At 36.2% G+C, this 27905-nt stretch overlaps 6 protein-coding genes across 7 annotated transcripts; 3 read left to right on the top strand and 3 right to left on the bottom strand.

The window, feature by feature from the left end:
- Positions 1-1405: 1405 nt before the first annotated feature.
- Positions 1406-2397, top strand: LOC110229182. The gene has a single exon (XM_021028599.1). The coding sequence runs from the start codon at positions 1529-1531 to the stop codon at positions 1694-1696; it is 168 nt and encodes a 55-aa protein (XP_020884258.1). The 5' UTR covers positions 1406-1528; the 3' UTR covers positions 1697-2397.
- Positions 2398-3194: 797 nt separating this feature from the next.
- On the bottom strand, positions 3195-5144 carry LOC9317425 (berberine bridge enzyme-like 16). The gene has a single exon (XM_002879470.2). The coding sequence runs from the start codon at positions 5026-5028 to the stop codon at positions 3400-3402; it is 1629 nt and encodes a 542-aa protein (XP_002879516.2). The 5' UTR covers positions 5029-5144; the 3' UTR covers positions 3195-3399.
- Positions 5145-11866: 6722 nt separating this feature from the next.
- Positions 11867-14979, top strand: LOC9315583 (berberine bridge enzyme-like 15). The gene is made up of 3 exons (XM_002881311.2): positions 11867-12512; positions 13668-14154; positions 14269-14979. Exons 1-3 carry the CDS (start codon positions 12022-12024, stop codon positions 14887-14889), a joined length of 1599 nt encoding a protein of 532 aa, XP_002881357.1. The 5' UTR covers positions 11867-12021; the 3' UTR covers positions 14890-14979.
- Positions 14980-15149: 170 nt separating this feature from the next.
- LOC9315582 lies at positions 15150-20663 on the bottom strand. 2 transcript variants are annotated; one of them, XM_021027562.1, is made up of 8 exons: positions 20159-20273; positions 19984-20030; positions 18725-19878; positions 16968-18220; positions 16751-16881; positions 15915-16642; positions 15699-15811; positions 15150-15607 (listed from the first exon to the last, which is right to left on the bottom strand). In XM_021027562.1, exons 3-8 carry the CDS (start codon positions 19865-19867, stop codon positions 15295-15297), a joined length of 3681 nt encoding a protein of 1226 aa, XP_020883221.1. In that variant the 5' UTR covers positions 19868-19878; positions 19984-20030; positions 20159-20273; the 3' UTR covers positions 15150-15294. The 2 variants fall into 2 exon arrangements, with proteins under 2 accessions (XP_020883221.1, XP_002879515.1); XM_002879469.2 differs by lacking the exon at positions 19984-20030 and adding an exon at positions 20352-20663 and having other exon boundaries at positions 15160-15607.
- Positions 20664-20752: 89 nt separating this feature from the next.
- LOC9317424 (dihydroceramide fatty acyl 2-hydroxylase FAH1) lies at positions 20753-23457 on the bottom strand. The gene is made up of 7 exons (XM_002879468.2): positions 23116-23457; positions 22146-22211; positions 21904-21996; positions 21588-21784; positions 21346-21451; positions 21121-21267; positions 20753-21035 (listed from the first exon to the last, which is right to left on the bottom strand). The coding sequence occupies exons 2-7, from the start codon at positions 22194-22196 to the stop codon at positions 20916-20918; spliced, it is 714 nt and encodes a 237-aa protein (XP_002879514.1). The 5' UTR covers positions 22197-22211; positions 23116-23457; the 3' UTR covers positions 20753-20915.
- A 1770-nt stretch (positions 23458-25227) lies between these two features.
- LOC9317423 (tubulin beta chain) lies at positions 25228-27651 on the top strand. Its single transcript, XM_002881310.2, has 3 exons — positions 25228-25742; positions 26055-26324; positions 26789-27651. The coding sequence occupies exons 1-3, from the start codon at positions 25349-25351 to the stop codon at positions 27463-27465; spliced, it is 1341 nt and encodes a 446-aa protein (XP_002881356.1). The 5' UTR covers positions 25228-25348; the 3' UTR covers positions 27466-27651.
- The last annotated feature ends 254 nt before the right edge of the window (positions 27652-27905 follow it).

Genomic DNA, 27905 nt, shown 5'->3' with positions numbered 1-27905 from the left:
CTTGAAATTTCCTTTGTCTAATCAACTTCCTTTGGCCATTCCTATTAGCTTTAATCTGATTTTCATGTCGAAAACCGTCTCCAAAGACGATTATTTTCACCTAAAGAGCAATGGCTTCTCGTACATTTTCATCTCTTTAGACCTAGCTCTGGTATGTGTTGAATGCTTAAGTTTCATGGATCGGTTATAGCGGGCCGATTTCAATTCCAATGTTGGGCTCTATTATCCTAATTGATGATAGGCTGTGTTTGACTTTGTGTACTATGTTTGAATTTGAAATGATAGGCTGGAACCATATGTAGAGCTATGGATGTTTCAAAGACATACAAACTCTATCACATTAACTTTGATAAGAATAAGATAGGTTGGATGCTTTTATAAATTAATAATATCTTTCGTTTTTGATAAACCATGCAGATTTTGCATGGCATATAAAGGTACCGTACTATTACCTAGACTTGACCCTTCACTAATGGGTGAGGCCAAGGTCTTGGTGGAAGTGGAGTTGAGTAAAGCTTTCCCTCCTCGGATTGCAGCCGCTGATAAAAAAGGAAACATATCTATGGTTAATGTTGAATATTCTTGGGTCCCACTGCTTGTGGAGATTGTGGACAGTTAGGACATAAGGCTTCTCGCTGTATGAAACCTCATTTGCCACATGAAAGAGTAACAGAAATCGTCTCAGAGAGGTCATCACTCCAGCTATTGTAAGTTTATCCAGCGCCACAGATTTGGTCTCGCCAATCACTCTTCAATCTGAGCCCCCAATTGTTGTTCTTACCGCAGACTCATAAGTCCAAATCGATGCAGCCCTAGAAATTGAGGCTGGCCCAATCCAAGACAAAGATAATTGCAATAGAGTGGCAGATTGCCAAACAAATGTTGAAGCTGAAGCTGTAACTGAGGCAATTTGCACAGTTGAATCAGTTAATGAAATTGCAAGCACAAAGGATAATGCAATTCTTAGTGACCGTGAGATACGACACGTCCTTGCTAAAAACAAGTTTAGCCGTTTGGGCACTTCGTTTTCTGATGGGGATTCTCTTAATTCAGATGGAGACTCAATTGTTTCAGTTGATTCAGACAGTGGATCTAGATTGATGGAACTAATGACTCCTTATGGACAACGGCTTTTGCGCGAAAGACCGGTTAAGCCGTCCATCAAAGCTAAGGAGACACAAGTGTCCTCTGATATTTGGGGAAGAGGTACCGTAGACGCGAAAATCGTGGGCGCAGGAACCGTGGACGTGGCTAGTCTTCTAAAAGCCAACCGAAGCGGAAGATTCGGTTATCATATTTATGTAATATTGGCGAAGGGTTGTATCGTGTATCTTGCTTAAAAAACTGTATGACTTTTTGTCATGGCTTTTCGTAATGGTTTATTAATAATATATATATATATATATTAATTTTTTTTGTAAGGAAAAAAATAAAATAAAATAAGTGAACAAAGACTTCTTCAAAGTTATACCGATCCCAGCAATCGACTGAGGGCACTGTTGTTTATCGAGTGGGGGAGGTTGCCAGGATGGTTGTTAAGAGTCCCCTTTATTGGGCATCTATAGAACATCTTGCAAGAGATGAGATCTCACGAGGCATATTCTATGCACTTCCAGATGGATGTAAGCTACATTGTCTAAAACGAAAGACAAGAGCCTCCAATGTGGAAGAGGTTGAACCCACCTTTGATCCCTAATCTCGTGTTCCTATAGAATTATGTTCGTATGCTCATGGTTTATATTGGAGTTCTCGAGTTTAATTGATGTTGTGTATTATCTTTCAAATGTTCAGTGGTTATGTTGTTGTGCTTGAATTTAATGTTGTGTGGATTATGAACTTGGGTCTTATGTAATACGTGATACGTTATTATGATTTCTAATAATGTTTTTTTATTGTAATAGGTATCCTCTATATATTGATGGACAAGTATAAATCAAAAACAAGATTTAATATATATGTAAGAAATTATATCTCATTTGTTTTGCAACTTTGGTTAAACATATACTTTATCTCTTTTTCAATATATTATTAAATCTATTTTTCCATTATGATCTAAAATAATTTGTAACAAAATTTAAAAGTTTACTTAACAATCAATTGTCCCTGTAAGGCCGCAACAACACCATCAGCTAGTATATGATACTATATTTGTTCTAGGTTGGACAAGAACAAATGCAAGTACCCACTTGTATGTTAGATGAAATATACATTTTGGCTTCAAGTGTTTTATCTTTTTCTATGGCAACTTCGCAAGTGTTTTTTTTTTTCCTTGTAAACAAACATTTGACTTGTGATATTGGTCATTTGATTGGTTGGAATCGAGATTTTTTTTCAAATTGTGGTGAGAATGTCTCGGAACTTTTCCCACGTGTAAAATATTGAACTAACAAATGTAACTAACCATATCACAAAACACAAAAAATCGGACCAGTTTGGACCGACCAGTCGAAAAGTCGATATCATAGTTAAAAACTGTGAATGAAATCTAGGCCCCATTACAATTATTGGAAACAACTCGTCGACCATGTCCTGTTCAAGCTTTTAATATGTAAATCATATCACGTGTTCATCTGTGACTCTGCGCCAAGATTTCTTAAAAACACTTTTTCCAATGGACCCATGATTTTGTTCATCTGTCATACAGGCATTCTATGTTATTTCCTCAAAAAAAATGTTACATATATAGATTCATACAAAATATATTAGTCCTCTTGTTAGTGGTAAATTGACCCCAAAAAAATTGCGGTGGTAAAACTTTTAGACAGGTGGTGTGGTGTGTTTAGGGAGATTTTATTTTAGAAAAACTAGACAAGATAAATGAGCCCATTTATATACGATTCTGTCATTCGTCATTTTTGCAAATAAACTTCTAACAACAAATTATCATATACTGAAATAGCCATTTACTAATACAAGAATCTACACCGTACAGTTTACCAATAAAATATATGCATGCTATTTTTAATTTTGACGTTTTGGGGCATATTGGCTTTGACAAAGTATAGGCCCAAATGCCAATATATACACTTTCTAGTTTCTCCAAAATATAAACTTACAAAAGTAAAAGAAAAACGTTAATAAATCACTATCTTACACGGTTACACCTATTGGTTTTGTTTAAAATGTGTATGGTGTTGGTGTTTCCGGCCGTGGTCCGCATATACCATTTAAACTCATCACTAGAGATTTGCATGTTAACACAAGAACAATTCCATTTTATTATAGATTTCATTACTTGACTTCTCTTGGAGATTGAAACCAACCATTATTTAATTAACACAGAATTATCAACTGCCCATTGACCCAATATATAGATTCATTGGATCCCAAATTTCAACTTTCTTAATACTCCCTCCCCCACAACAATACAATAAAATCAAACACTCACCAATCACCAAACTAAGCAAGAACGGGAATCCCTTGCTGAGAGCGGAAAAAATTAGTCCGGTCGAACCGGGCTTTAATCTTAACCAATCTCAAATAATTCCCTTTGAAATAACTGTCCCCATAAACCTTAGCTCCTTCATACGTCGCATTATATCCAGGCGTAGTAATTCCGATATCAACGTCTCGGTAATTAAAGAAAGCTTCTCTAGGATTCTTGGAAACAAACGGAGCCATAGCCTCTTTAAAACTTCTTGCAATCGCCAAGAACTTCTCTTCAAGCTCATCTCCAGGTCTATACCAATTCATGAAATGCTCAATCATGAAAATGTTACCACCTCTATGCACAAACGGTGTCGCATCAGACGCAATCTCCCCCATTTTCCCTCCCCATGCATTCCATTGCATCCAAACTCGTCGTGGAAGTGGCGAATGATCAATCATTGTTTGAAAAATCTTTGCAAGACCCTGTTTTGAGATTGGTGTTTGAACAAAATCTGAAGTACGTTTCCAGTAGTATTCATTGGTTGATACTCTTTTGTTAAGTATCTCTATCGGTGCTTTTTCGGGGTAATTCGCCCAGAAAACCGTAGAATCGATCCATTTCTTGACCATACAATCTGATTTCGTTAAATGTAGCTCTGGGAAACTCTGTTTCGTTATGTTAAGAAGTCTCTCCGGTAAACCAAGAAACATTCCTATGAAGGAGACTTTGATCGTCTTACCTTTAGAGATTTTCCGGTTTATCGGCTTAATCTCTAACCGGATAAACAAATCTCTGTCGATAACCGGAGCTACTTCTTGCCATTTATGGACTAAATCAACGGCACCTTCTCTCACCGTTCTTTCTAGTTTAAAAACTGTGACTTTCTCCGGAACCCTAACGAGCTTAATCTTCCAGGCAAGAATGACACCGAAACTTCCGCCCCCTCCGCCGCGAATAGCCCAAAAAACGTCTTCTCCCATAGCTTGACGGTTACGGTAGACTTTACCATTGGCGTCCATGATTTGAGCGTCGATTATATGATCAATCGATAAACCGTATTTTCTCATGAGGTTACCGAATCCTCCGCCGCTAAAATGTCCTCCGGCGCCGACTTTAGGACAAACTCCGGCGGGAAAAGCGTGGACTTTGCTTTTGCTTGCAATGTTGTAGTAAAGCTGACCTAGTGAAGCTCCGGATTGGATCCAAACGGTTTCGTCTTTCATGTTGATATCGATTTTGTTGAAGTTGTACATGTCTAAGATTACGAATGGTACCGGAGAAGTGTAGGAGAAGCCTTCGTAGTCGTGGCCGCCGCTACGGATTCTTAGCTCGAGGTTTAAGAGTTTGCAGCAGGAGATTGTTGCTCTGATGTGGGTTTCGGTGACCGCGGCGACGATGGCTTCTGGTTTTCTTGTGGAGGCAGAAGCGAACCGGAGGTTTCTGACGCCATTCATTAGATTTGTTGAGAAAGATGAGTTTGTGGGGATCACGGCGGTTATGGAGTTGGGACTGCCGTGGTCGGACGGCTGAGTATCGAGACATCGGAGAAAATGCTCCGGTACAGATAATGAAGATGGTGATGAGTTGACTCGTTGAATTGTTATGAGATAGATAATAATTATAAGAAACGTTGGTCGTGACCAGAACTTCATTTTCATTTTGTTATTTGTGTAACTGTGTTTGGTTTTTGAATAATGAAATAGCCTTGTTGGGTTTGTGTGTGTATTTATAGCCAATAGAGTAGTGATCTTTTTAATTATTTACCACGGAATATTCCGCGCTATATATATAATGATCATTTTTTAATTCAGTTTGAAGTTTCTACAGATTATGATAAGTGTAGTTTTCTTATTTTGTTGTTTATATCCGCTTGTATTTTGTATAGTATGAGTAAAAGGATGCAAATTGGATATAAGTTCCGTAGAAGATATTGGTTACTTTGACATATTTAAAAAGTAACAGTAAAAGTTACTCTAGTTTTAGATTTGTCGACGATAGGATGCCATAATTCCACGACCTCACCAATGATCCACAGGGATATGAATGTTTTTTGGAGAATTTTAATTGGTTTTATATGTAAAACATATTAATCTACTAAACGGACTTTATCTGTTTATTATCAAAATAAATAGAGTAGTTTGTGTTTCTTTTTATTTTTGGGACCCTTGCTTAGTTAATTGTTGCATGTGGCGTGATTAAATTAGGTCTTATACCAAATCCAAGGCGATCAAATACAGAAGAACGTAACTACGTAAGAAGGTCGACACGTGTCGTTGTGGATAAGTTGCTGAATAATACGTACTTGCGATAAAATGGTTCACATGAATTTCTTAACACACGAGGACTTTTGATCGGTGAGGACGGTGAGTGTAGTTATGATTCTCGTGAAGGCAAAGATAAAAAGACATGTGTTGTTTTAATCATCGAATCAAAATCAACCCAAAAACACTTCTTTTCACTTTACTCTAAACTCTTATCTGAAAAAGATTCTTTTTATCTCCAAAAGTCATACAATAAAGGAGATGGTCATATCATTAGCATTTGTATAATGTAATGGTCGTTGATCAATTTGTACTTACGAGTCCAATTATCCAATAGAGTTACCACAAGAGTCAGAAATTTGTTAAAAGATAAAAACTAAAAGAAAGATCAGTTAATCTGTTTATAGGTTATGGTTAGGTTTCGACTTTACATTTTTTTTTAATCTAATTTGTTTTCAAGTATATTGTGAAGTGTTTAGACTAAAATGGTAATGTTTCCCCTCCGGGCTACTACAAACCATTATTTCGAAATTTTCCTTAATTTGTTCAAAACTGAAATACTTAAGAGTTCTTTCTTTTTTAAGTATTTATTTGTCTGAATATAGCGTTCATCCATATTATTATACCTTGCCAAGTTGCCATTTTGTACAACTGCGCAGTATATATAATACTTGACGTCATTTACCCACCGCCTCGACCATACTGGATTTGCTTCCACCTACAAGGCCGATCTTCCCGGTACATATACCTTATTAAATGCCAAATCATGAAATTCTTTGTTGGAAAATATAACATAGCTTGAGTATTTTTTATTTTTTATTTCTTCAACTTCAGTATTTACTATTTAGTATATATGGAAAGGATCTAAAGGTAAGTAGTTTTACCCTAGTCTCTCTTATGTTTAATTCTTTGAATACACCATGCATGAATTAATGAATATTCACGTTCCTATAGGCTCCCAAAATCATGTGCCTTATTCAAGTTTTGGATCTAAACTAGTTTGATGCTTAGTATATATAATTTATACGGTGGACTTTTGTGTGGATTTCTCTCAGTTAAATATATATTTTGGATAGATACTTAAGTGAGAGAACCCACAAATGAAAATGCTCGTACGATTAAAATACCCGAAAACACTATTCAATCTAATTAATATGACGAAAAACCATTACATCCAGAAAAAACGAACAACGCTGAAAAAACCCCAACAAAGTTAATGTCAATACTAAATAATACTAAATGCTAGTAACAAAATGATTAAATCAAAACTGCATATGCACAAGTATCCATCTAATAATATTGAAAAAACATAAAATGACAAACTTAGAAGGACAGCGATCAAACAACAACTATCTTTTTGTGTTTTGTCGTTTTACTTGCTTTACCAGTTGACATCAACAAAATAAGTGGTTATTCTTTTCCCAATCATAGTTGTTTTCTCTTTTGATTCCTTTTATAATGGTAGTTGATAATTGCGTAGATTTATTTTGTCCTAATTGTGTGGATTTTGTATAATTACTGTTGTTTGACAAGAAAAAAATAATAAATTTAAACAATTAATTGGTTCATGGCGACAGTGGTCGGTCCAGCTTATCACACGTACGGCGTCTTTGCATCGCATGTTTTGCTGTTACGTACCCAAATAGGAGTATATAATTACTAGGACTATGCGATTGCAACTAAGATATGAAACACTACTAATGGCAAAAATATAGAGAGATTCTCGTGGAACAAGTCAAATAGGATATGTTTAACACTTGAACATGACAAAGACTACAACTAAGCATATACGAAAAAGCCAAACGAAAAGTGGGTCGGTGATATCCCGAGGTAGTAATCATGGACGTACTTATCATTTCTAAATTATTAATGATATTCACCCTAACTCGGCTGCTTTCCAAAAATTATGATTTCAAGTTACATTGTTAGAAATCTCTAGCATTCTATTTAATAATATTAGTTGAATGGGACAAGAGAGGAACACATTTTTTGAGTTGCCATCATTAGTCTTTACATCTTATTGTTTTAGACACATAATTGAGACATTAATGTTCAAGTAATGAACAAACAAACCCAAGGCTGTCAAGGGGACCCCAAATAAAAGACCAGGCCCAATTAGCCACACACCCATACATTATCTAAAGACTAAAATTAACCACCATTTTAAAGTTTAAACCAAAGCTTCAAATGTAAGCCATGAACTATTCCGATTAAGCAATTAATAAAAGAAAAGGGCTATTATAAATTTAAAGGAGCTCAAGCTATTGCAGAATCCATAAGATAAACTAAGTAACCAAAACGAACCAGAGCAACCTAAATAGAACATTATTTTAAGATGAATAGACTGACTGTCTTACTTGATAAGTGGTCACATTATCTTACTACAACCCTTCTTTCTTCAATTTGCTATAAGAGTATCATCAATTAACCATTTATTTAGTATGTACCATATAATTTTAAAACATTCTTCAATAATTTTGGCTTAAAATAAGTAAGTTTAAAAAATCTAAAATTGGTTTTGGTGGATAAAATGGGCATAACGAAATTAATGGGCTTTCATAACTTTGCCTAGTCTTTTATGTAAGGCTTTACTATTATTATTTTGGTGGACACATTACCTTATTGTTTCCACTTTCCACTCGGATCACCAAGCCCACGTGACTGAGCCAACTTAAAGGCTTTAGTGACAAGACAATAACATCGACAAACTATCAAAAGTCTTTAAATATTCAAAATGGAGATATTTGGTGAAGGAAATTTTAAGTAAATTTGTATTAAACAAGGTACATATGTGTGAGGAATGATGGTCTTGACCGAGTTGTCGGATCTACATTTGTTATGTGAATACAACATGTATAAGTTTTGCTACCAATTTCTTTCAAAAACTTACTTATTTTAACTGTACTTTAAATTTGATACATTTCATATGGTTGAATAAGGAAGTATATATTGACTAGTCATACTGAAAAATCTTCTCAGAAGATCAACAAACAGTGTGTGTAAGCTTTTAGTTGTTTTTCGAATTGAAACAATGAAAACATAAAAATGTGGTAGGTGTGTAATCGTAAGTTGCTATTATACAATATCATCGATCCAAATTTAATCGTAAGTTGCTATTATACAATGGTAGGTGTGGATTACGGGTTTTGGCCCAGAACCTAAAATATTCAAAAAAAAAAAAAACTAAATTTTTAGCGTGAATTTTATTTCATAAAATCATAGATTTGTACATGAAGTTGACAAACTTATTATTTTTTTTTGAGGTCGATCCAAATTATAAACAGGTCTGTTCAATTTTGTGGAGGCTCTCTGCGAATACAAAAAGAATAGAGACCCTTATAAAATATAAGTGGTTTTTTGTTGACTTTCTATAATATTCAAAGTCCAAATGTTACTATCTTTTTCTTAGTTTATTAATTCACGTAAGAAGCACATGATTATCTTTTTCTTAGTGAGCCTTAGTTTATTTTTTTTCTAAACTTGTTCCTTCTGTCAAAATTTTAGGGCCCTTCATGAATCACATATTCACACCCTATGAATTTTACACAAAATCTTGTGCTTTTGCTCATCAATCAGCACATGTCACACAATCCTTAGGACGGGTCCTGACTATACGTCATGATAACAACATAGTTATGATAATGCGAATGTGGATGTTCGATGTTAGCATTCTTTCCACTCAAGTGCTAATAATGAACGGGCACGATCCCAAGATGATCCCCTATCAAATATGCTTAAATTTCATCAAATATTAAGGCAAATCATGCAATAAAGAAGTGAAACATATTACGAAAAAAAATAGGAAGTGATTTTATGGTTAGCATTAGGATTTTGATGTAAACAATATCCCCCAAAATTGGCTTGTATAAGCTAATCTAATAAAGTTGTTGACAAAAAAAAATTAAAAAATTAGGATTTTGATGTTGTACTAAATCTTAAGAGTAAACTAGTGCAAAACGGACGGACGACCAGTTTGGTGAAAAGTGCAGCAAAATAATTAGTGATTTTGACTTTGACCGGGTGGAAAATTGTTGGTGTCTTTGGTTGATTTTTCAATTTCATTTTACACTAGGGTCAAAATAGCAGTGAGACTAAAACAAAATAGAAAATATCAAAATAATAATGGTAGCAAAAATTAAATATGAACAGTGTACACTTTTACATAAGGTATTATTATGCCGAATTTAGACAGAATCAGTTTAGTCATTAGATATAATCAGTTTAGTCATTAGATATATTTTATTTATTTTTGTTATGTGTGTGTATAGCGTGTGTGCAAATTGAAACTTTGAAGCAAGTTTGAGTCAGAAATGTTATTGCATAATCTTTAGACAATCTCACTTTGTTGCTTTTAAGCTACATAGCTCAGAATATCATCAATCACACCACTTTTCGCAATAATTCGTTCACCCAAATCGAAACCACAATTAATTCAGATTACTAGTCAACAGTAGCGGTTTTTTTTTTTTTTTTTTAACATCTAACATTAGCGGTTTTTATATCAGCAAAAATAAAAATAAAATAAATAAAAGTGAAAATTTTGATTCTAGCGTGGATGAAATTGAGACCAATTACGTTTTACATTTATAACGAAACTAAAAAAAATTTGTAGGTCATGAATGGTTGGGGATTTTTATATAGTTTTTAGTTTTTGAATTTTAGATTTTGGTTTTCATATTTTACAAAAAATAAAAGATATAAAAATAAATAAATGGGAAGAAAATGTCACGTTAAAATTGTTTAGGAAAAGCAAAAAACTCAGATCGTCATTGAAGTTGTTAAAATCTTTGAAAAACAAAATTTTGTTGTTTTTAAGGGAAACCACTTCTAAAAAAGCTCGAATGGATATAATATAAGGGGATGAATGGTATGCAGGGCCGGACCGGTAAAATCTGGAGCCGAATACGAAAAAAATTTTAGGGCCTTTTTAAAAAGTAGAAACTGCTAAAAAAAAACTTTTTTTACTAGTTATGGGGCATTTATAATCTTTGTTTAACAATTTTTCTTAATTTTTGGAGATTAATTGCTAATTATAGATTTTTTTGCTAATTATTAGGCATTTTGCTAATTATGGAGCCTTTTTGTTAATTTTGAGGCCTATTTTACTAATTTTGAGGCCTATTTTATTAATTATGGGACCTCACAAAAAAAAAAAATTCCTTACCCCTGGAAATTTGAGGCGCAATACAAATGATTCACCAAAATGTGTGAAGGATTGGGTTGATGATATATTCACTTGTTTATATTTTTACGTTTTAAAAACTTGATTCCGCTATTTTTTACCATTCATAATACTTATCAAATAATCACGTTTTTTAAAAAATGAGTGTGCTGAGAATATAAGTAGAACTTTTCAGCATTTGTAACTATTCTACAAAAACTTATTATAGTTCAGTTTTTTCTGCTAAAAATTATTCAGTTATTTTGATATTTTTGTGTCATACCAATCAAGACCAAAAGCCAATATAAAAATTAGTAAACATTGTAGACCCTAATTTTGTAAAATAAAAATATTTGTAGCTACAATTACTCTTTTTATTAACTAGTTCGTCAATGTTGTCGAGATCATAAAGTGTACGGTATAATATATGTGTAGATTTTTAGATTGCCTTGTCAAAACGGTAACGGTTAACCAGGGAGATTATTAATTACTACAACTCGAGGACAGAAGAGAATGTGTTTAGGCTTCACGCCACAATTACTGAAGATAGTGGTGTCGCTGTCTTTAGATGTGATAAACATAAAGTCGTGTTGGTATCCTGGAAAAGTTGAAATTAGTGCGTATTACTAACATTGTTTATCCCTAAAGGCACATATATATTGTTCCTTACTTTCAAACAATATTGTGTCTTCTCTGAAACTGCAATTACAATAACAACAATATGTCTGAATAATCAAACATACAGTTCTAGCAATGAATTATTTTAAAACTGATACAGCTTTAGTAATGATACAAACATTACAGTATTGCAATGTCAGTAATTAATGATATAATATTCACATCAAATTTACATGTAAAGATTCAGATTTATATCAATGAAGTAAAGGACAATGCAAGAAATTGACCAAATTAATTACTTGAATATTTTAACAATTCATTTATTTATAATTTTGTTTTTTTTTTTGGTTGGCGAAACATATTTGGTTCTATGCTTAAGGGATAAACTCCAAGAAAACCTTATTTTTCAAGTAATCAAAATATAAAGATAGAATTATTAGAGTAACGAGATAAAAGTTGAGACTTTAGTAATAAATTAAAAATAGTAATGAAGTAATATTTACACCAACTTTACGTGTAAGCCATCCCCACACACACATCAACCTCCTATATAAACCTAAACACGTACCTCAAACAACCAAAAGCAAAAACCTCATTTACATCAAAAGAAAATGGCGTTTGCGATATCAAAGCGAAACGCAACCGCGTTTCTTCTAACGCTACTACTAGTCTCCGTTCCATTGTCTTTCTCTACGCTACAACAAGATTTCGTGAAGTGCCTTGTCGACAACTCAGACGTCTCGTTCCCTATAACGGCGTCGTTTTTCTCACCGGACCAAAACGCTACTTTGTTTAAAGAAGAGCTTGAATCAACGGCACAGAATCTCCGTTACTTGACGCCGTCATACCCGAAGCCTGTATTCATATTCGAGCCTTTGTACGAGACGCATGTCCAAGCAGCGGTCGTGTGTGCCAAGAAGCTTCAGCTTCACCTCCGGCTACGTAGCGGTGGTCACGACTACGAAGGACTCTCGTTCGTCGCCGAGGACGAGACGCCGTTTGTGATAGTTGATTTGTCGAAGCTTAGACAGGTCGACGTTGATTTGGACAGTAACAGTGCGTGGGCTCATGCTGGTGCTACAATCGGAGAGGTTTATTACAGGTAACGGTTGCGCATGATTGTATTTACCCATGAATTCCTTGGCCAGAATTTTGAATAGTAAAAAAAAGATTGATGCATAGCACCAAATTATCATGTCAAATTATTCTTTAATTTTTTTATTAAGATGATTCATATTTTAAAAATGATATTGCTGATTTATATGGTACAACTTGGCAATATTTTGATTTCAAATAGTAACGTAAGTTTTGACGTCTTCGGCTACGTACATTTTACTTTACCCATTGCCTATTGCCTATTGCCTATTGCCTATTGCCATTTGGGGAAACTTTTTGTTGTTGCTAACTTTATTTATTAGTGGATTCCCTTAAAACGTCGGTTAAAGGATGACTTATTAGCTTTTCCTATTTTTGTTACAACGCATTGTAAATTTGTAGTTAGTTGGTAACCTTTATTTCATTGCTTTCAGTGTTTTTTTCCAAATTTTTATGGCTTTTTAGTTCTTAATTATTATTTTAATCTATAGTTATTTTGTCATCTAGAACTAAAATTAATTTACCTAAAAATGCAAAAACCTAATAGTTATTTCTTAGTTCTCAAAGTTAATGAAAGAATATTCAAACTAAAATTCATTTGTCAATTTTCTCTAAATTCTTTACTGTTCCGTTAATTAAATTTACTTTTTGCTGATCATAACATGTAAGTATGTAACTTAGTAGTTTGTGTTGTCACCACTCCGTTCAATATGCATATATTTTGATATTTAGTTTGTTATTTATAAAATACTTTTAGTTTTTTTGCTCTTAGAGCAACATTATTGGAGAGGCCTTAGTTTTGGTTCTTAAGCCAATTTTTTGCTCGTAAGCCAATTTTTTGCTCTTAACTAAGAACCATTTCTTAGCAAAATCAACATTTCAACCTTTAATTTTAATCACTCATGAGCTAAGAACTAAGCTAAGGACCTCCCAATAAGGATGGTCTAACTAACCCATTAGAGTGAGTTATATACCAATAGATTTCGCTCTTACTATTTTTGGTTCACACATAATTTATTGCATATGTACAAATGTTCGATTTGTCGATTCAATCGGTTTGAGAACCTGTTTAACCAAATGTTGGAACCTAACCAAAATAAAATCAAACCGAGCTTTGGTCAATGATCCGGTAATTAATCGGTTTTTGTTTCTCGGTTAACAGGATCCAAGAGAAAAGCCAATCCCATGGTTTTCCGGCTGGTTTATGCTCGAGCCTTGGCATCGGCGGCCACTTAGTCGGCGGAGCGTACGGTTCCATGATGCGTAAGTTCGGTCTCGGCGCTGACAATGTCCTCGACGCCAGAATCGTCGACGCCAACGGCCAGATCCTTGATCGCGCGGCGATGGGAGAAGACGTTTTCTGGGCGATTCGCGGTGGAGGCGGTGGTAGCTTCGGCGTGATACTCGCCTGGAAGATCAAACTCGTCCCGGTTCCGGCGACCGTGACAGTATTCACAGTTACGAAGACGCTTGAGCAAGACGGAACTAAAGTTTTATACAAATGGCAACAAGTCGCTGATAAACTTGACGATGATCTCTTCATTCGCGTCATTATTTCGCCGGCGAGTAAAACTACCAAACCGGGAAATCGAACCATCTCTATGTCGTACCAAGCTCAGTTTCTCGGCGACTCCAATCGGCTCTTGCAGGTATGATAGTGTTCAAATCCAAACTTATGGGTCTAAATTTGAACTCTTTTTATCTTTTTGGTTTTTACAATTCAAGCAATGAACTTTTTAAGATGACAATCTCAACCCTAACAGGTGATGCAGAAGAGTTTCCCTGAGCTAGGACTGACGAAGAAGGACTGCACAGAGATGAGCTGGATCAAATCAGTGATGTACATTGCAGGATTTCCAAATAGTGCACCACCAGAAGCTTTACTAGCCGGAAAATCATTGTTCAAGAATCACTTCAAGGCCAAGTCAGACTTTGTGAAAGAGCCAATTCCAGTAGAAGGTTTAGAAGGATTATGGGAAAGGTTTCTAGAAGAAGATTCGCCGCTAACGATATGGAACCCTTACGGAGGAATGATGTCGAGGATCTCCGAGTCAGAGATACCTTTCCCTCATAGAAACGGGACGTTGTTCAAGATTCAGTGGCTAAGCACGTGGCAAGATGGGAAAGTGAGTGAGACAAGGCATATGAAGTGGATTAGGGAAATGTATAGTTACATGGAGCAATACGTGTCGAAGAACCCGAGACAGGCGTATGTGAATTACAGGGATCTTGATTTGGGGACGAATGAAGGAGAGAGTGATGCTAGAGAGTGGGGTGCTAAGTATTACAAAGGGAATTTCGAGAGGTTGGTGAAGATTAAGGGTGAGTTTGATCCTGATAATTTCTTCAGGCATGAACAAAGTGTTCCCACAAAGATTGGTTGATGGATTGGAGTGAGTTGGTTAATGGGTTTTAAATTTTAAGAAAGAAAAATATACTATTATATAGAAATACTATGAATTTGGGTTTTGTCATAGGGAGCATTCTATACCTTGTATTTCTGTTTTGATATTACAATCTTTATTTATAGTGATGTGGTTTCACTTTCTTTAAAATTCAGTATTTGCTTAAGATTCTGAATTAGCCACATATCGTTTACTGTTTTGTACTAATGTCACCACAAACACAAAGCCCCAATTTTAAATAATAGAAAAAATTGGAAACTCAATGCAATCTTCATTCATATCTGCATCCTAGAACCAAAGGAATCAGTCAATGAAGAATCAAACATTAAGAGACTATCTCCAAAAATTTTACCGCTTTTGATGATGACTTTTTGAACTGAGGAATCATCTAACAACAGAAATTTGTAAGAACTCAAAAGCGAAAACTCGTTGTTCATTGCTCAACAACGACAACCACTTGGTCACCACATTGACTGAACCAGATAAGCTTTGGTCGCCACTACCCGGAATCATGGTGGTTTTGTCTTGAAAATCTATTGGGAACTTCAGCTGCAGCGTCTTCAGGAGGGAGCTCACAGTTGCTATCTGCACTGCAAAACCGGCCTTTAGTGTCGTCTCACACTGCAGAAATGCTGACAGTTTCGCTCTCAAGTTTGAGATTCCTTTGTTTTCATAGCCACCAGCATCCACTCCAACACTGGAAAATCCAAAAAGAAAAGAAGATTAGATTTTGGATATATTACATCAGACTGGTCCTTCTGTATAAGAGACGAACTTAATAATATTACCTGCTAAGTTGCCCAAGAAGGGAGACGATTGCAACAGAGAGGTTCATTGGCAATGGCATTCCCAGTATCTTAAGCAGTGGAGCAACAATGTTCGCACTAGTCCAATCCCATGCCTGCATTTAGATATAAAATCAAATTGGTTCAATAGATAATGGAAAAATTAGCAAAACATTGTGTCAAGGTTGGAAATGCTCAAGAAATTTCTTAAATGCGTACCGTATAACAAGCAATAAGCTCCACCAATGACAGAATGTCACAGAGATTAACACTTTGATCCCTGGTCAATACACACTGGAAATCTTTGTGGGCCGGCCTAAACTCGGTCTTCTCTAGGTGACTAGAACCCAATGAACCAGTCAAGCTTTGATGCAAAGTATTAGACTGAGTAAACTCCTGAAGAATTTCCATGAGCTTCGATGCCAAAGCCTCCAGCGAGGAAGACCTGTCTGCGAATGGACACTTGTTCTTGCCTGGGTGCAACTGAGAATTGTCCTCCACAGTACCAAAATGTTTGTTTTCTAGAAACATGACAATGGATTTCAACACTGCAATTGATATGTCATGCTCACTAGACAACAACATTTTCTCTCCAGCAATGTAAGCAAAAACGTGAAGAATGGTCAGTAGCACTGAGGTCTTCTCATGACTGTACTTGTGCAGGATTTCAAAGGAAGCTTCACAGATATACCCAATACGATCAAGTGCAGTACATATTGCCGCCAAAATAGCGCTTCCGGCCACCAAATGATCAATTAGAGCGATTTTGTTGACGAGAGCTACATATCCTCCATTCAGGGTGACAGAAATGCTTAAATCAGATTCAGATGTTTCTGAGGATTTAACAGAAAATAATACCCTCTGCGCAGAAAGGAGGTCCTGAAGAAGACTAAGGAGTTCTTCCGAAAATTCAGAAAGCATAACTCCAGCTTCAGTATCAGCCATAACTACACCAGAAAATTACACGTTCAATAAATTAAAACATAAAATCAAAAGCAGATTGAAGTATTTAGTTTTGAGAACAAAAAGAAAAGGAAAATGGTTTTGGGGCATACCTCCATATATATGTTTTGAGAAAGAATCCAAGCAGGAGAAAGAATCAACATTCAGAGTATTGCTAATTTTCGTTGAGGGAACCATGGAGAAGTTATGCAGCAGCAAGGAGAGGAACACACAGACCCTTTCCCTGAAAAGAAAAAAGGTTTATGTTAGCGCCTAGACATTAGTTTACCACTATGCATTGAAAAAGGATCAGAAAGCAGAATAACTTACTGGGCCAAAAGGTTTTCTTCCATTTTCAAAGAAGACAGAATCGCTGGCACTGCCCACTGTTCTCTAGTAACTGACGGACATCGCTGTACACAATTGTTTGTTGCGTGAAAAATTTTGATGATACTTTTCTGGTCTTCAATATTTGAAAACACAACAAAGTGTTTAAGAACATGCCCATGCAACGGTGTCACTAAATCATTCAGAGTGTTGAGACTAGGAGATTCACTAGAAAGTATGGTCTCACGTAAACACATGCTATTACTGGCAGCCATGTCAAGAGCCCTAGCAGGATTTTTGTCATTCACGATCTCAACGCCCAAAAAATCTACCTGAGGAAGATCAGGAGACAGAAGCGATTCTCTAGCCATCTGGTAATAATTTTCTTCTTCCAAGTTATCCAACTCTAGCAACTTCATATAATCTGTAGCAGCAACGTCCTCTGGAAATAATGTTGTCACGTCATGTCCTTTGGCAGTAGAGAGGCACGTAGTTTTCCCAGCTATATTACCTGGAGTCTTGCCTGACTGGTTGAACTCAAGAGAATTCTGTATAATTGTCTTCTTCTTACAAGAAACCCTTCTTTTCTTGGAAACTACGAAGGAGCCACCTTGCCTATCAGGGACCAAGGTTTCTTCCTTTTCTAAAGGCCTAGACCCAGTTCCTAAAACCATAGACTGCAAGCGGCTCATCTTCTCTCCAATCTGCAAATTTTTCTTTTTATCATCAGATGACAGATGCTTACGAGACACAACTGCCTCTAACATTCTTTTTCTTTTCCGAGAGTTCTCATCAACTACCTCATGACTATCTCTCTGACGCCTTTGAAGATAGTTTTCAGCCACCAAACAGAGATTTCCATTTTTACTGGTATCAGAAATTTTCTGGAACATACTTGATTTTGTTGGTTGGATATTCGGTTTATCTTTTGCTATTTCTGCTGAAGTCGTAACAGAGAACTGCTCTCTTCCCTGTGAGGCCAGTAACTGCCCATCAGAAAAAGATGTTTCGCTGGAAATAACTCCAGAACTCTGTAATTTTCTAGAGCCTCCAGTAGGAGACTCCAATTGAGAAATAGTACCTGAGCCAGACTCACTCACACCCCGTCCAGATTTAGAAATTAAGTGGGCAGACAACTTGCATGCCTGCTCCCGAGAACCAGAGCTGGCAACCAAATTGCATCTTGCGTCAGAATGCTTTTCACCATTACGGTTCTTCTGTGATGGTAGCGTCTGCAGTTTCCTGCATCCTGTAGCCTGCATAGCAATAAGATGAACATAAGGAGACTAATAAGGAGTTAAAATAGTCAAATACAGCAAAGTATAAAAGTGGTATGATGCTGTAAATAATCCACGTTAAGATAGAGGCCACTATTGTAAAGATTAAACAATTGTTTTGGTTCTCAGTCTCACCTTCTATAATCAGATTCAAGGTTACTAATTACAATAAACTCAAGAACTCCAACAGAGTACAGCCCAAGCGATCATGCTCAGATAACTTCAAGTGAATGTTTAAACTAAATTGAGAATTTTTGAGCCACACACGTCAACCTAGGATATTCTCTAAGGAAGTTGAAAATAAACAACATGATTCTTTTTTCATCCACCATGTCAACAACAAAAGATCCATCATGTAATCAAATGTCTGATAACCGGTAACAACAGAAGGTATCAAATTTCATAACATGTCTATGGTCATCAAGCCAATTTTCAAATAAAGGATAAGGAAGCATAACGTTAAAAATAATGGCAGAAACAAACCTTTTCAAGGCCAGCTGTACCTTCAACGCCTCTTGAAAAATACTCATTGAGTAGATTCATGCGATTTGTAAGACTACCAAACTCCAGTTTCAGCCGACCTAGCTCTTCGCCCTGAAATTCCCTTCGAAATTTTTCAAATTTAGCCACTGTTTCAGAGTGTTTTGCACAATTTCTCTCAAACTTCAGCTTTTTTTTCAAAAGCCTCATTTCAGCCTTTTCCAGGTCTCTGACTCCCTGAGGAGAGATAGAGTGAGTCTTGATGGATTTTTGGGAAAGTGAAAGCTCATGCACTTGTTTCTTCAAACCTTCAGTCACTAATTGCGCTTCTTGTAACTGCTGAGTCAGATCATCAGCACGAGATTTCCAGTCCATGGCTGATTTCTTATTCATCTCAAGGAGCCTTATCTTCTCTTCCAGTTTTTCCGAGTTTTCAGAAAACTTTACTTTGCTACTAGCGCTCTGCGATTCCATTTCTTTCATGAGCTCTTCATTTCTTGCTTTAACGATTTCAAACTTCTCAGACAAACCTTCTGCCAGCTTCATCTGGTCCCTAGCTTTTGCACTCTCCGTATCTGCACGTTTTTTCTCTTTCAGTGTCTTTTGTTTTTCAAGCTCGAGCTGCTTTTTTATAGTCTCAAGATTGGAGGTCAAAGTAAGCAAATCAGAACTAGTCTTATGAGCTGAAGTTCTTAAGACCTCCAACTCGGAAAGATACTGATCAGCTTTCTTTTTCTCTGATTCTGCTTTCTTCCTCTCTGACTCTGTCTTCTGCCTCTCACTTGCAAGAAGATTTTTAACCAGACTGATTTCCTTTCTCACTTCAGGAACATGTGGCTTGATCTCCTCATCTTTTACTATCAGAGCCTTTGCCTTGTTCAATTCCTTAAAAGCATGCTCCCTCTCTTCTTCAGAATTATCTGCCCTTAATGTTTCTTTCTTAAGGAGATCCTTTAGTTCATTGATCTCCTTTTCTCGACGAGAAGCTTGATCCTGAAGAAGCTTTGTTTCTTCACTTTTTTCTTTAAGGTTCCGCACCAATTGTTGTTGCAATGACAATATCTCAGACTTCAAACCAGATATTTCTTTCTCGAAAGATGCTTTTACCGTTGAATCATTTGCCTTAGTGTCTCTGTCAACCGCCATCTCCCCAAGTTCTGTAGGATTTAGATTAGACAAGTTAAAAATCACAATTAAGATTGAGAACTATAGTAACAACAACATCTTTCTAACTAAGCAGACAGCCCAGTTTTAAAGCATACCATAATTCAATCATAATCGCCAAAGAATCATCAATTGGAAGAATTAGCTACATCAAATCAAAGGCATAACAATGGATCATGTACCATAACATAACAAATTTCAATCAGTAACAGAAACATTACACATCAAAAGAGAGCGAGCTAATCTCTACCACTAGTAGTAAAAGGGACTTACTTTTCTCGAGATTGGATTTCTCAGTATTAGCATCTGCTATAGCCTTCTGGAGAAGAGTTACCGCTTCTCTAAAAGCATCTCGCCTCTTCTTCATTCCTATGTACTTCCCTTGCCACTGAAACACAATCAAGAAAATAAGATTCTTTTGAGAAAACCAATAAACACCATAAATGGGTGACAATCGAATACATACCGCGACGCAGCAAGGGTTCCCTGAAGCCAGCTCAGGTGGAGCATTGGCCGCCGCCATTGCCGGGAAATTTTCTCCGATTGTGGAGCAAAATCTCACATAAATGGAAAATTCAACGCCATGAGACAGATTCGAAGAGCCTAATCGACAACGAAAATCAAAAACCCTAAACCCTAATTTTCAGTGAGCAGAAGAGTGCAGAGTTTGAGAAGAAGGAAGCGAGGAGTCAGATTAGACCGCCAGCGATTTGGATCTCCGGGCGGGTCGGTGAGCGAGTGTTCATTTTATTTCTTTAACCAGGCCCAGCCCAATAAACGATTTTTTATTTATTCCTTTGCCGTAAATGGGCCTGGAATATTCAATTCAAGATAAATATGGCCCAAGGAAGAGACGTTGGTAAAAAATTTGATTGAAAAATATTATATTAGGATTGTGAAGGATTGATTTACAAACTACAAAAGACCGTGATCCAAATGAAACCTCAGATTAAACATCTCAAAATTCAGAAGGATGATCAATAACTTAAGATCACTTAAATGTATTACCAACATCTTCTTTTTAATAGTACTATTGCTCTTTTCTGGGGGCTTTTGTAGTGGGAAGTGTCCCAAACACTATGTCCCATAACGACGAAGTTATACCAAATCCTTTGTCCTGAATCCTGAAGTGATGATTCAAATGGTACTTCTGCAGAATCATAAGAAACACATAAAGAATAAGTCCAGACACAAGAAAAGAAAGTCCCGGGTTTTGAGACTTGGCATTGTTTTACCTTGAGATTTTTGGTCACTGGTCTAGTAGGTTGAGCATGGTGAAGGTAGTAGTGAGTGACATCGTACATCACGTACCCGAGCATGCCTCCACCAAACAATGCAGGTGCGGTTGAAGGAGTTGAGATAGCCTTCGCGATGTTCCAGAACTATGACACAAAAAAAGAAGACGGTTTAAGGTTTGGCGGTGAAAACAGGTAGAATGGTGGGTTAGTGTAGATGAATACCGGAAAGCATAAAATCGCTGTTGCAGTAGGAGGAAAGACGAGTCGAAGGTGGTCCATTGGGTGCTTATGATGGCATCCGTGAATAAGATAGTGTGCAGTATTTCCCCTGGAATGGTTCCAAAAAATCATTAGCATCTGAACGAAGTTAAGTTTCCACGAATTTGTCTGTATGAAGAGGATTCATAGGGAGTACTGAGTATATGAAATGTAACACAGAGAGAGGGAGAGAGAGAGTGACTAACCAGTAACTCTTCGTTTTTATGTGGAAAACGAACCGGTGAAGAACGTATTCAAAAAATGTCCAGATAAATATTCCCATGAAAACAATTGGGACGATTTCTGGAAGTGAACAGCCCATACTTATTGACACTGATATGCACCAGACTACAACTGGCAACCAAATGACAGGAACTGCCCACCAAACTGTAAGTGTCAAGAACTGTTCCATTGCCAATATGTCAGAGAATGGAGATCAGAGCCTTATTGACGTTGCCTATTATTAATAAGTTTATATAGGAAATTGAGAATGAGAATAAGATGAAACTAATATATACATACCTCCCAAAAGTCACTCTGAAAAAACCGAGGGCCTTCCTTGGTCGCGATAGGTTGGTGAACCCATTCCTCATAATCTTCTCCAAGATGACCAACCTGTAAAACATCCAAAGCAATGACAAGAGGGGTTGAAAAGGGAACATGAATTTAATTAGCTCTAAGAATGAAACGAAGACAATCTTGGGTGATGGTCTCGAGTCAATGTTGACATAAACTATCTAAAAATCTTCGGAAACAGTATTTACCTGAAATACAAGGGGCTTTTTAAGATCCACAGTGAATCCCTGAGCAACCATTTTGCAGACTCTTAACTGATGTAAAAAAATAAATGAAACAGACGATCAAGGGAAAAATATACTGCAACTATAACTATTTTGAACAGAAACGCATAGCGACATAATGAATGAAACACCTGAGTTCATTTTCAACAGGTCGTATATTTAAATGTACAGATCCTCTTCACTATCATAACCAGATTAGAGGCCTAAATCTTAAGCATTACTCCATAAATGACTAAGAAAACGACAGGGGGTCTATTATTTGACAAGATAACTAACTTTATTGCTCTTTTAAATCATACCCAAAATCACTTATCCAATTATAGAACTCGTTGTTAATTGATACCAAAAATTGTATTCCTAGCAAGTATTAGATGAAAGAAAAATACTAATCATTAAAAAACATAGAAGGTATGACACAGTTCCTTAAACTCATTCTCCTCCAAGGACCCACCACCAAATACATAATAAGCATCAAATATATACAACTAACTATCCAAAGAAAGCAATTCACAAGTTAACATCAACAAAACAAAACAAAAAACACAGTTCCTAATTGAGTTTGCACACATAATCTAAAAGATTCTTAGCCTATAACCAATTAGAGAAAAATGGGAACTATGTCTTGATTGACCCATTCATTATTCTTCTTGCAGTGAGAAACAAAACAATAAGGCTCACGTTTCACGTTCAAGAAAAAAAAACACAATTCACATGTTTTCTTATCGCAACAATGTCCAACAAATTTAAACATATTTTTAATTTAGCAAAAAAGTAGCCTTCAACAATGCGTAATCAAGTTTACGAGAGACATATGATTCGTTTATCGAGAGACAACAGCAAAATAATCCGATCTAAACACTAAACAACATCCAATTCCATGGAAATCCAGAAAAAAAATCTGAGGAAAGGAAACAAAACACCAAGAGAAACGAACCTGATGGAGAAGCGCAGGAGGAGGATCTCAGCGACTCGAGACGGAAGAGAATCGCCGAGATATTGAATCGCCCTATTTCGAGGTTTGCGTTGTTGGTGTGCGTGAATTTGATAGAGAAACAAGGTCGGTGTAATATATCTTCTAGATCGAATCTGGACCGTTGATTGAGAGAGACGCCTTAGATGACGGAGGCCAACGAATCGTAAATATATTCAAAAAACCAACGGCTGTGCCAGGTTGTTGCTCTTTTGGCTCTCTTCATACATTAGCTGTTCTACGCTCGTCTTGTCACTTGTCGTCACACTTAGGATTCCCAAATTTGCACGGTGCATTACACACTTTTGATTTTTCACTTATATAAAAACTAGGAAATTTACTCATACATTGTGCGGAATATTACATTTTAGACTTGTATTATTAATTGGTAGAAGATATTTAAATAGCTAGGTCGTAGTGAACACCAATGTCAAAAGATTTCATTGACCACTTTAATCATTTTCCATAGAGCCATGATAAAGTTATGTATGAATAATCATGAAAGCATAAATAAAGTCGGTCTCTTCTTCAGAAAATATATTAAACTCGAAGATTGTGGCAGCTAGATAATAATAATTAATCATACTTTTGACTTTTTTTTATTGAGTTAAATAAAATTTGAAATGGTTAATTCATTATGCTTTTTAGAACTTTTGATGCGGTCTCTTCTGCGGTCAGCGTCAAGTGAGCAACCTAAGACTTGGCCTCATTATCTAGAGTCAAGAGTCTTTGAATATATAATTATTTTTTTCGCTAAAAAAAACTAGCTAGAATATTTCTCTAATGCTTTAAATCCAAGATTAACCAAACACAACTAAAACAAACTTCGTTTCATTGGTTCACAATGGCTTTACTATTTCTTGTTTGAGAGATTAGTTTTGGAAAAGACTATTCGCTAGTTTGTAAATTACGTGGAAGTTTTAGACCAATGTTGTGATGTCATTTCTCATTTGATTAGTCTCTGTCTTTGATGTCTAACTTATAGATTTGACAACAGAGCTTATATAGCCATTATAAAGAATCAGAAGATAGAGATGAAAGGAGTGCAGTAGTGCACGGTTATACGGTGTTTGGTGAGCACTTTTTCGACAAAAATTGTTTGGTTCCATTTCACAAATGTAAAAAAAGTTTTGTAGTATTAGCCAAAAAAAAAAAAAGAGTATATTTGATAGTATTAAAAACATTGATGATAGCCAATTTTGATGTGGTGATCGCCCATGCCGATGCTAGCTGTACAAGTCAGTTTTTCTTTCCCTGCGAGATAAGTAAATTATACATTTTCCATCTTATAATTTTCAACGTGAGACAAACTAAACTTTAGAAATAACAACACTCAAAAAATAAATCTGTCACTAATACATTTGTTGCTGATTCGTTACCAATTTGTTTAGTAAAATTTGTATATATATAATAGTAAAAATTGTATAACAATTATATACAAATTTTCTTTGCTAATCCATGACTATTGTTCTGTTTTGTGTGTTGTAACTTGTAAGTCAATATTTCGTAGCTAGTATATTTTTTCTGTAGCAATTGAATGGTTTAGCGAATAAAAATCGTCAACATATGTGGCCACACATGATGTTGTAACTTATGTGGTTGTATATAAAAAAACAAAAGAAACCATAAGCAGGTTGATTATTATAGAACTATTCAATTTGTATGTAGAATATTTTCAACTAACTATGGAAGTAGAGGGCATATAGTGATGACCACCAACAAATTATCTCAACTACAATTGGTTAATCTTTTAAAAATGGTTAAGACTATATAAACATATTAAAAAAACAACATAGTGATTAAGTTAGTTGTAGTGTTAAGTGTGATAAGATCACACAACAACTGGTTTTTGTAACAATAAATTAATTTGTAATCAATCTATCTTATCCTTTTCTACACAACAGTCACTATTACAGCTCATTCCAAGACAGAGCAACCAAAATATAGTTTTTCTAAAAACAAAAACCAATAATGAACAAAGTAATTTTCCAAAACTACCCCTTGGCTTTTTTTCCCCTTTGTATATAACTAGCGACAATCCGCATTTTAATCGGTACCCTTCAAAGTTTTTTTTTTTCCCGCAAAAACTTTTCTTTTTTTCTCCGTCCTCGAGAGAAACAAACCCTAAGTTTGAGTTTCTCTCGTTTTCTCTTCCACGAGCCAAAATCAGTTTCCATTTGAAAAATTTTCCGGGAAAATGAGAGAAATCCTTCATATTCAAGGTGGTCAATGCGGCAACCAAATCGGAGCTAAGTTCTGGGAAGTGATCTGTAATGAGCACGGGATTGATCCGACGGGAAAGTACGACGGAGACGCCGATCTCCAGCTCGAGCGAATCAATGTCTATTACAACGAAGCTAGCGGTGGAAGGTACGTACCTCGCGCCGTACTTATGGATCTGGAGCCGGGAACCATGGATTCCATCAGATCTGGCCCTTTCGGACAGATTTTCCGGCCAGATAACTTCGTTTTTGGCCAATCCGGCGCCGGAAACAACTGGGCTAAAGGTCATTACACTGAGGGAGCTGAATTGATTGACTCCGTGCTCGATGTTGTTAGAAAGGAAGCTGAGAATTGCGACTGCTTACAAGGTAAGACTCACTCACTCTCCATTTCCATGTTTATTCATCAATCAAGCTTAATTCCGCTTTGTCACCTTTTCGAATTGTGTAGAGCAATGGATTTGGTGTTCTTGTTAGTAATTGAAACATTTGAGCAAATTATGTTACGGATTTATGGTAGTGATGATGAGAAACATATAGATCTATTGATTATGGCACTGTGGCATTGAGATGATTAGATTTTCGATTGTTAATTGGAATACTAAATTGTATCTTTCGTAAACATATTTGTCTCTTCTCTTAGTTCCATGATTTTGAAGATGGTTGTGAATTATTGAATAGGGTTTCAAGTTTGTCACTCGTTGGGTGGAGGAACTGGGTCTGGAATGGGAACTCTTCTCATCTCTAAGATAAGGGAAGAGTATCCAGATCGTATGATGCTCACGTTTTCAGTTTTCCCATCTCCTAAAGTTTCGGACACAGTCGTGGAGCCATATAATGCTACTCTCTCTGTGCATCAGCTTGTCGAAAATGCTGACGAATGTATGGTTTTGGACAATGAAGCTCTTTACGATATCTGCTTCCGCACCCTCAAGCTAGCCACTCCAACTTGTAAGTCTTTCTTTTCTCTTTCCATCCAGTTGCGCTTAGAAGAATGATGTTTCAAATGTTGATTCTTTTGGAGATTGATAATGATATTACTAATCATTATCTAGACAAGGTGGCGTTGAAGCCCTTGTCTTACCCTAGAAATCAGAAGTGATAACTCGAAAATGATGTATGAAAGTAATATAGTTTAGATTGACCTCTCAGCTTGATAAACAATTACTAGTGGTATTAGTTGGGTTGGTCTCCTCCCTTTGTCTCTTGTATGATAATTCTAGTCTAATATTCTCGTTTCTTATCACTAAGTCACAAACTAGTTCAAAAAAGTGGTTGACAGTTGATTTTTTAATTCACGCATAAACTTTTATCTTATTTCTGTAGATTAAAAAGTAACATAGATTTTGATTTTGAGTCCATCTAGCTTTTTTTACATGTAACAAGTAACCTGTTTTTGCACTGGTCATTTGCAGTTGGAGATCTAAACCACCTGATCTCTGCCACAATGAGCGGTGTCACATGCTGTCTTCGTTTCCCTGGTCAGCTTAACTCCGACCTCCGCAAGCTAGCGGTCAACCTAATCCCTTTCCCGCGGCTCCATTTCTTCATGGTTGGTTTCGCCCCTCTCACATCCCGTGGCTCTCAGCAATACCGTTCTTTATCAGTGCCCGAACTGACTCAACAAATGTGGGACGCCAAGAACATGATGTGTGCTGCTGACCCAAGACACGGACGTTACTTAACTGCATCAGCAATGTTCCGTGGCAAAATGAGCACAAAAGAAGTAGACGAACAGATGATCAATGTCCAGAACAAAAACTCTTCATACTTTGTTGAATGGATCCCAAACAATGTCAAGTCTAGTGTCTGTGACATTCCTCCAAAGGGTCTCTCAATGGCATCCACCTTTATCGGTAATTCAACCTCGATTCAAGAGATGTTTAGGCGGGTGAGCGAGCAATTTACAGCAATGTTCAGGAGAAAAGCTTTCTTGCATTGGTACACAGGAGAAGGAATGGACGAGATGGAGTTTACTGAAGCAGAGAGCAACATGAACGATCTTGTGGCCGAATATCAGCAATACCAGGATGCTACAGCTGATGAGGAGGAGTATGAAGAGGAGGATGGAGATGCTGAGCTCGATGCTTGAGATTTTTAGATCTTTAATTGAGTTTGTACCTAAAAAAAAAGAATATTGTTTTCTTTTCGTATCCGCTGGCTTTGATTACTCTCTTTTGTCTGTTGTTGTTTTACGGTATTGTTTTGGGTGTAAAAAAACTAATTTGTGTGAGAGTGTTGTGTAAGCAGAAATGAGGTCTTGCTGTTTTGGTCCTAATCTTTTCTTGTTTCGGTTTTCATATCTGGTTTTGGTCATATTTAATTATGGTTATTGTGAGCAATCAAAGTAGCCTAGTTAACAAAAAAATTTCTTTGAAACTAATTTCTCTTTAATGGAGTATTCTTTTCTTTTTTTTTTTTTTTTTTTTTTCTCTTTAATGGAGTATTCTACAAAATCTATTCTAGAGTTTTTTTAAAATTTGATGTAATGACGACAAAAATTAAAAATAATAATAAGGTTGGAATTAAATA

This window comes from Arabidopsis lyrata, assembly GCF_000004255.2.
Source record: "Arabidopsis lyrata subsp. lyrata unplaced genomic scaffold ARALYscaffold_4, whole genome shotgun sequence".
Taxonomy (NCBI): Eukaryota; Viridiplantae; Streptophyta; class Magnoliopsida; order Brassicales; family Brassicaceae; genus Arabidopsis; species Arabidopsis lyrata.
This window is presented reverse-complemented; position numbering and strand designations above follow the sequence as displayed.

Excerpts from the sequence above, each read along its gene's own strand:
- LOC9317425 (XM_002879470.2), bottom strand. The coding sequence starts at position 5,028 with ATGAAAATGAAGTTCTGGTCACGACCAACGTTTCTTATAATTATTATC.
- LOC9317423 (XM_002881310.2), top strand. The coding sequence starts at position 25,349 with ATGAGAGAAATCCTTCATATTCAAGGTGGTCAATGCGGCAACCAAATC. Across the intron at positions 25,743-26,054 it reads GAATTGCGACTGCTTACAAG|GGTTTCAAGTTTGTCACTCG; the intron begins GTAAGACTCACT and ends ATTATTGAATAG. Across the intron at positions 26,325-26,788 it reads CAAGCTAGCCACTCCAACTT|TTGGAGATCTAAACCACCTG; the intron begins GTAAGTCTTTCT and ends GGTCATTTGCAG.
- LOC9315583 (XM_002881311.2), top strand. The coding sequence starts at position 12,022 with ATGGCGTTTGCGATATCAAAGCGAAACGCAACCGCGTTTCTTCTAACG. Across the intron at positions 12,513-13,667 it reads ATCGGAGAGGTTTATTACAG|GATCCAAGAGAAAAGCCAAT; the intron begins GTAACGGTTGCG and ends CTCGGTTAACAG. Across the intron at positions 14,155-14,268 it reads ACTCCAATCGGCTCTTGCAG|GTGATGCAGAAGAGTTTCCC; the intron begins GTATGATAGTGT and ends CAACCCTAACAG.
- LOC9315582 (XM_002879469.2), bottom strand. The coding sequence starts at position 20,408 with ATGGCGGCGGCCAATGCTCCACCTGAGCTGGCTTCAGGGAACCCTTGC. Across the intron at positions 16,882-16,967 it reads GAAGAAAACCTTTTGGCCCA|GGAAAGGGTCTGTGTGTTCC; the intron begins GTAAGTTATTCT and ends TTTTCTTTTCAG. Across the intron at positions 15,812-15,914 it reads AGCTTATTGCTTGTTATACG|GCATGGGATTGGACTAGTGC; the intron begins GTACGCATTTAA and ends ATCTAAATGCAG.
- LOC110229182 (XM_021028599.1), top strand. The coding sequence starts at position 1,529 with ATGGTTGTTAAGAGTCCCCTTTATTGGGCATCTATAGAACATCTTGCA.
- LOC9317424 (XM_002879468.2), bottom strand. The coding sequence starts at position 22,196 with ATGGTTGCTCAGGGATTCACTGTGGATCTTAAAAAGCCCCTTGTATTT. Across the intron at positions 21,997-22,145 it reads AAAAGCCCCTTGTATTTCAG|GTTGGTCATCTTGGAGAAGA; the intron begins GTAAATACTGTT and ends GATGTTTTACAG. Across the intron at positions 21,452-21,587 it reads ATAAAAACGAAGAGTTACTG|GGGAAATACTGCACACTATC; the intron begins GTTAGTCACTCT and ends GAACCATTCCAG.